We start from the raw sequence: 8,188 nt of genomic DNA on the forward strand, positions 1-8,188 counted from the left end.
ATCTCCCTTCGTTTATTGATTATTTATTTGTATTAAAGTCCGACTCTACTACTTTTTTTTTTAGATTAACTAAGCAACTCTGGGTTTGGTCAAAATATGGTTGGGTCCCATTAATACGGCGCGCGTGCGCCCTTGCTTTGTACAGGGGCGTGTGGTAGCGCGTATGGTCTCCCAGGTAACAGCGCACGGGTTTGAATCCAGGACGAAAACGGAGTGAGTCCTTCGCAACAACAATCACAACGACAACAATAAAGATGGGAATGCATTTATGCTTCATCAGAGTCAAGTAAACAATCCCTAGGCCTATCACCTATAACGATCCAAAGAGAGAGAGAGAGAGAGAGAGAGAGAGAGAGAGAGAGAGAGAGAGAGAGAGAGAGAGAGAGAGAGAGAGGTACTTTAAATTGTGTAGGTGAGAGAGAGACTGAGAGAGAGAAGTAATTTAAATTGTGTAAGTGAGAGAGAGAGAGAGAGAGAGAGAGGTTGTGAAGGCATTTGCTTTAGCGGAGAGTTTGGGACCTTGTGACGTCACGGACGGCGTTAAAGTTACCATCGTGCATCTTTTGCAAAGTTGCCGATTTCTGATTCGAGAGACATTAATCCGCATTAACACATCTCTTATTTAACGAGAGGATTATTAATATTTAGCTGTGATAAATCCTCACTTATTCATCATCATTCTCGTAATATATAAATCACGGGAAGTTGTACGCCCACTACAGGTGGGAGGGGCCAACGGTGATGGCGTCAGGAGAGGTGTATACCTTTGGGGTGTCTCGGTGGAGCCCCCTGTGATTATGTAGGGGTGTCCCGGGGTATGTTGTTGGGGGGGGTGTCTTGGCTGAGTAAACTCTCTCTCTCTCTCTCTCTCTCTCTCTCTCTCTCTCTCTCTCTCCCTCGGGCTCCTCACTTCGTCCCGCCGCGACTCGGCTCTCCTCCTCAGTACTCACTAGTGCGCTAGGAACTAGTGAGGGAGGTGGAGGTGTCTGTGTGCATGTCCGTGCGTCGACGTTTGTTTGTTTGTGAGGGCGTAACAAAGAGTCCTTGAGACCCTGAGAAAAATCCCTACTTTTTTTTTTTAATTTCCCCGTTGTCGTCGTCGTCCCCGAGAGGAGGAGGATTCGAAGCACCATGATGGCGGAGTCTCACACCACCAAGTCCGAGATCTCGACCACGACGGTGACCACTACGTCGCCGACGTACTCCTCCCCCCAGAAGACGTCGGGGATCTCCTTCTCCATCCAGTACTTCAAGACGGGGCCGGGCATCGTCAAGATTATAGAACTGGTGAGTATTTTTGCCTTTTTTTTTTTCGGGCACGCCCATCACCTCCTCCTCCTCCTCCTCCTCTCCCTCCTCCTCCTTTTTCGGTTCCGAACCCCCCCCCCTTTTTTTAGGGGTGGTTCGAGCGACTCTCGATCTCAAGGACGCTTCGGTTCGCTTGGTGGTTTCGAACCGGTGCTTGATTTGGGGATTTCAACGCTGATGGTTCTTCTTGAAAAATGTCGAATTTAATGTTGTTTTTTTATTCTTTTTCGAGGGCAGGGTGGGGGAGGGGTGGGCCACTGTGTGGAGGGGGGAGAAGGGGTTAATTTAGAACATAAATAGAACAGTTATGAGATTTAATGTGAAGGTGTCATTAAATATAGGTGATAATTAAGTAAAAGGTAAATGTTGGTAATTGCGTATTACGCCTCGCAAGCACAGGATACCAATCTTACCTTAGACTTGCAAGCTCTCTCTCTCTCTCTCTCTCTCTCTCTCTCTCTCTCTCTCTCCATTTAACACTACACTTTTTATCACTGGGAAAAGCTAACTATTCCCATTTACATTTCATTTATATATTAATACGTTCTTAAATTGGCATAGGCCTATGTCGAACGTAACTTGAAACTCCTAATAGGCCTAGGCGTGGTATCTATTTAAGCAAGAGGATTTTCACAAGTGAATTATTAATTTCGTTACATTTTTATCAACGAAATAATTACTTTTATAATTTTTTAAAATAAGGTTTTATTTGCTAAAATTGTTATGTATTTTAATGGAAATAGGAATGAAACAAAAAAACGGCGAAAAGTTATATCTTTTAAACGCAAGTTACTCCTGATTTTCAGTGTCTACATTTTTCGTCGTTGACTCTCTGGGCATCTCTGGTTGCTGCCCGTCGTAATCATGCCCCATGCCCCATGCCCGACTCTCCTCATTAGGGGCACGGGGTATATATATAAATGATTGATGTTATTTTAACCGCTTTCTCAATAGAGTCTCTGATATGGCGGATAAGTGAGGGTCTTCGCCCTTTTGATTCTAAATTTCAAACCTGCTCTCTCTCTCTCTCTCTCTCTCTCTCTCTCTCTCTCTCTCTCATTTAGCTATTTTCAAACTCTCATCGAAGTGGGTAATTTGTTAGTTATAAGATCTGAGGTAAAATCTCTCTCTTTCTCTCTCTCTCTCTCTCTCTCTGGATTTAAAAGGTGAATAAACCTGGTGTCAGTATCAAGTAAAGCCTCTGTGCTTGAGAGAGAGAGAGAGAGAGAGAGAGAGAGAGAGAGAGAGAGAGAGAGAGAGAGAATTGGCCATCTTAGCTATACCGGCTCCCGGCTATTTTCAGATGACACAGCCAACAGCCCCACTCGTTCATTTTCTTTTGAGCCATTTTTAGTACCATCTCAAGCCTGCATTTTCATCTTTATATATATATATATATATATATATATATATATATATATATATATATATATATATATATATATATATATATATATAAAAGTTTATATTTGTTCATATGCCTTTGTTAAAAGTGTACGTAAGAAATGAATGCTCGTATACATAGTATGTGTATGTGTTCATGCACTTTTTAAGTGTATATTACTACACATTCATGGATACATAGGCTTAGTATATGTATTATTTGTATACGTACGTAGTATATTACATATACTCTCTCATTTGTAAGGAATCTAGACTTTCTAACCTCATAACATTCCTTATTCTCAAGAACAGCTCAGCGATGTTCTTTGGAATGTGAAAAATCCTTGAAATGTGTTCGTGATGTCAGCCATCTTTCCATTTTTTTTTTTTTATTTTGTTGGTTAAGTCCCGTAACTGCTAGATAAACCTAGCTAGCCTGTGTTCGGCCTACGTAAGGCTAGGAGTCTTGGAACTCCGTAGGCCTATGTGGGTTATTGTCATGTCTGGTTGGGCATTTGTGTGTGTGGTTGCTGTGACGAATTAGGACTATTTGTGTGATTATTGTGACGGATTAGAGCTATTTATGTGATTGTTGTGACGGATTAGGCCTAATTGTGTGATTGCTCTGACGACTTAGGCCTATATCTGTGATTGCTCTGACGACTTAGGCCTATATCTGTGATTGCCGTAACAGAAGGGTTTTGTGTGATTGCTCTAGCGAATTAGGCCTATATGCTTGTGATTGCTGTTGAATAGTTGGATGTCTGGGTAAACTGTCGAGATTGTACGAATCTCTGGAGGTATATGTGTTTTCTGACGCTCTAGGCCTATATTGCTGTATTTTTTTTACTGTATAGGCATTTTTATTCTACTCCTATACTATACAGGCATGTAGAGGTGATTCCTGCAACTATAATAGCCTCTGTAATTGGTGATTCCTGTATAGACCTGTACTAAATACGGTCTTTACATTGTAAGGGACTTTTCATTAATCCGCTGTATATATTTTCTTAAACTATCTTTAGGCATTGAAATGGTTTCTCTCAATGGGGTTTTAGACCTCAGCTGTAGGTTTTATCTACTAGTTTGTAGCCTATACCTCCAGAAGAGGACCATTACCGTTAACTCTACTTTATGTGGTCCCTCTACTACGTAGGCCTCTGTTGTGGTTCCTGTGCCTTGTAGACCTATGTACTCAATTCATGTAGCCTACTGTATAGGTTCCAGTGGCTCCTATATTTTATAATAGGTATCTTTTGTCATTTCTTGTGCCATATAGGCTTATGTGTGTAATTGTATTATTTTGTACCAGATTATTTTCAAACTCTATATGGTAAGGTACAGTAACTTGAGGTAACAGGGTAAAACTTCTGATGCTTAGGCCTATTTAGGTTATTTTACCGTGTAGAGTTGTATAGGCGACTCCTCTGCTGCGTAGGCCTACTAAGTTCAAGTTAATCACTGTTTCGGTGTTTTTGTGACAGGTTCAGTTCGTCTAGACGAGGAGGGCTACCCACTGACGCAAATGCCCACGGAAGTGTCTTGGGCTAGTTAACCGGAAGGGCTTTTAGGCTTATGTGTTAGGTGCCCAGGTTGTTTTGACTACAGGACTTGAAGAGAGAGAGAGAGAGAGAGAGAGAGAGAGAGAGAGAGAGAGACTGTAATATATAGGTACAAATTTTTACTCGGAATAAAGATCTCTCGGCCAATGTGTAAAGTCGATTGCATGAAAAGATTTTACGCTTTCGTAGAGAGAGAGAGAGAGAGAGAGAGAGAGAGAGAGAGAGAGAGAGAGAGAGAGAGAGACGTAATTTGTCACTCTCGTAGCAGTGAAATGAAATTTTCTTGAGCACTGTAACGCCGCCTATGGATTCCAACAATATTATCCGCGATGGTCTTACGAATACCTCTGTACATACCTCTCTCTCTCTCTCTCTCTCTCTCTGTGACATTTCGAATGGAGACCTCATGGTTGGTAAGCTTTTATTTCCGTCTGTTATTGCCTTTTGTTAGAGTGCTCGCTGTAGGTGGTAGGCCTAAGTTACGCGAGCGGGTTTGTGTCGAAAACGAGCAACTTTATTCGATAAATTGGTAATGGGTTACTTCGGGTTACTTCATTTTGGCCTGAGAGCCCACCAGAATGAGTGATGTTCACATTAAATTGATGTTTGTGGTAAGAATGTTTACGTAAAGTGGTGATTATATGATGTTTTGTGACGTCACCGAAGTTAGGCCTAGTCAGAATTCTCGTCGTGGTTATTTAGTCACAGTTTGTATACAAGATCTTAGTAAATACCTAACTTTCTTAATTTAGAGTTATCAGACTTTCTATAGAAAGGAAATTGATGTTATTTAGGGTTGCCCTCCCCGTCGACCTCCTATGAAGACCGAAAGAGATTAATGATTTCAGACTTCTTTGGCCAAGGTAGCAGCTTTTGCCGTGTGTGTGTGTGTGGGGGGGGGGGGTCTTAGCTCTTGTTGGCACTCGTAAGTGAAGAGTCTCTCTCTCTCTCTCTCTCTCTCTCTCTCTCTCTCTCTCTCTGTGATCTGTTCCTCTTGCTTTGTCGCTCTGCTGTGGGCCCCCCCTGCGCCTCCGATCATGTTACCTCTCTCTCTCTCTCTCTCTCTCTCTCTCTCTCTCTCTCTCTCTCTCTCTCTGTACAGTCTTTATCATTCCCTACACCTCTCTTCCACCTTATTAATCTCTCTCTCTCTCTCTCTCTCTCTGCTCCGTTATAGTTCCATATTCCTCTCGTGTGTCACTTTTTTACCTCTCGATTTGGTTTCCTGATCTGAGCAGTTTCTTCCGTTTGTGAATGTTTGTGTTTTTGTGCTTGTGATCATGTAACTTTCGTGAGTTTGTACATTGTGACTGCTTGTGTATGTAATTGTTTGCGAGTTTGTGCAACGTTGTGTATTTTAATGTTCGGTTTTGTGTGAGTTTTTGTGAGTGCTCTGTATGTGCGTCATTGTGAGTGTATGTTCATGTGTGTGTTTGTTTTCGTTTTTGTAATCATTAAGACGAGTTTTGTTTACGTGTAAACTGACGGTATGTGTATGTAATTGTTTGTTCGTGCAGTAATGATTATATAGTTTACTAAAAGAATGAGTGTACGTGTATTTGTGTCTGTTGGCGTTTGTGGATATGTGTGTTTGTGTATGTGTGTATGTTAAGCAAACCCCTCAGATTATCATGTCATAAGTAGTCGACTCAGATTAGCGCCTTGTAAATCTTGGCTCCCTCCAAACATACTAACGACGCATAGGCCTATTGAGCCGTACGACTTGAGATTGTCATAATTGAGTCTCAGCATTCTTCCCGTCTTGCCAGTGTAATAAGGGTTTTATGTATAGGCATAAGATTAAATAGATTATAAGTATTTTCTTTATTATAGGCCTACCATTAGAGCAAGTGGTCAGTTGTCCAAGCCGGCACTCGAATGGTTGAGATGACGTCACACACTTTCGGCACTCGTGTGGCTTTCACCGAATTATTGAGGTTGTGCTCGAGAGAGAGAGAGAGAGAGAGAGAGAGAGAGAGAGAGAGAGAGAGAGAGAGAGAGAGAGAGAGAGAGAGTTTGTAGCTAAATGTGTTCATTATCGCCCGTAACATTTGAGCTTATAAGGCTAGGCCTAAGCATAAGCAGCCTTTGGTACATAGGTCTATGTTTAGTAGCCTGAAAAAGCAACATTTTATTAGTGGTTACGAACACGAGACGCCAAGGAATCGTAAAAATACAATAGAGAGAGAGAGAGAGAGAGAGAGAGAGAGAGAGAGAGAGAGAGAGAGAGAGAACTTGTTAGCGTGTGCAGTATCAGACTTCGTATCTGATAACGGCTCAACTTTTCTCCCGAAAACTGGAGTTCAGTTTTTTATATGGAACTTTCACTCGAAATCTCTCTCTCTCTCTCTCTCTCTCTCTCTCTCTCTCTCTCTCTCTCTCTCTCTCTCAGAACGCTAGGAAGAAATGGGGCACCAGTGCCTGCCCGGCCGCCTTAAAAAGAAAGTTAAGTATTCCTTCTAGGGGCATGAAAGAGTATCTTTAAGCGTTGGGCATTCATCTTGATTGGCTTGGCTGGGCGTGAATTGGACATATGGGAGGGAGGTTGGGCATGGGGTTAATTTCATCTCTCTATGCCCAGAAACCTTTAATTTTTTTTGATAGTTTGTGAGACTTTTGGGAATAATAATAATAATAGACCCACAAAGTCTCATTAAAATGGGCACGGGGGCATTGCCCTCCTAATGGAGACACCTGGGTCTCGTTTGGCAATGTTTGCCCCCCCTCTCCTACCCTGGGATATTTGTTTTTAGCAAAAATACAAGTGAAATAGGCTATATATTCTATATATATACAGTATATATATATATATATATATATATATATATATATATATATATATATATATATATATATATACATATATATATATATACATATATATATATATATATATATATATATATATATATATATATATATATATATATATATATATATATATATTTATATGTGTGTGTGTGTGTGTGTGTGTGTGTGAGTGTGAGTGTGTGTGTGTATAATGCAAGTGTTTTAAAATTTTTATAAGTATGAAAACCAAAGATTGAAACTAATTTAAACCTGTAAGTTTTTTAAAATAAGCAATTGTACCATTCAGTCGATTAGACCTATGTATGCTTATACCATAATCTCCTTTTATTTATTTCATTTATTTAACATTTCATTACATCCAGAATAACAAAAAAAAACTTCATTTTTCACCGCCTCAAATTCCAATAGATAGAACTATGTGAATAATCTCTTATTCATTAACTTGAGGTATTTTTTTAATCCTCTTACGCTTGGCAGAAAGAAGTGTTACCATAAAACGGTCAGTCTTTTCTTTATGGCGGGGTTTTGGCGACAGGTGTAACGATCAGAAAAAGGAAACAGAATGGCAGTATTATAGGGAGGGTTACTTCTGGTAGGGGGTATTTTGGCTTTGTGAGAGCTTGAAGAAATAGGGTAAGGGGGGTGGGAGGAATTGTGGTGATGGTGGGGGGCCCAGGAGGGTATTTTCGGAGTAGAATCTCAAGCGTTTATTTCCGTCTGGGAGCTCGGTGTTGCCACCAGCAGCCCCGTTAAAAAAAAAAAAAATGGCTCTCATTTTATTGTTGCTGTTTTAACGCATCCTTGCTGCTTCTACCGTCCATTTTTTTTTCTCTCTTTCCTTTTGCAAGACAATCATAGATTATTCATGAGATTTCTGCGTGTGATAAGAGTTCTAGAATGTATATTATTCCCTGTTGCGTCCTTGTTTGTAGACTAATGCAAGTGGCGAGGTCTCGTTCTGTAGCATCGTTCTTACGTGACTGTTTTCCGTCACGCTCCGTTCTTTCATATACGGGACTGTTTTCCGATACGCCCCGTTCTTTCATAAACGGGATTGTTTTCCGTTAATATATATATATATATATATATATATATATATATATATATATAGTATATATACAGAG

At 40.5% G+C, this 8,188-nt stretch overlaps 1 protein-coding gene across 2 annotated transcripts in view; it reads left to right on the forward strand.

Moving 5' to 3' along the window:
- Positions 1–908: 908 nt before the first annotated feature.
- Positions 909–8,188, forward strand: part of LOC136830324 (CKLF-like MARVEL transmembrane domain-containing protein 4) — a 74,548-nt gene continuing 67,268 nt past the window's right edge. Inside the window, exon 1 of one of the 2 annotated variants that reach the window (XM_067089754.1) lies at positions 909–1,287. In XM_067089754.1, the coding sequence (XP_066945855.1) occupies positions 1,132–1,287 (156 nt within the window). In that variant the 5' untranslated portion in view covers positions 909–1,131. The remainder of the gene's footprint in view (positions 1,288–8,188) is intronic. The other variant, XM_067089753.1, reaches the window with a different exon arrangement.

This window comes from Macrobrachium rosenbergii, chromosome 46, assembly GCF_040412425.1.
Source record: "Macrobrachium rosenbergii isolate ZJJX-2024 chromosome 46, ASM4041242v1, whole genome shotgun sequence".
Taxonomy (NCBI): domain Eukaryota; kingdom Metazoa; phylum Arthropoda; class Malacostraca; order Decapoda; family Palaemonidae; genus Macrobrachium; species Macrobrachium rosenbergii.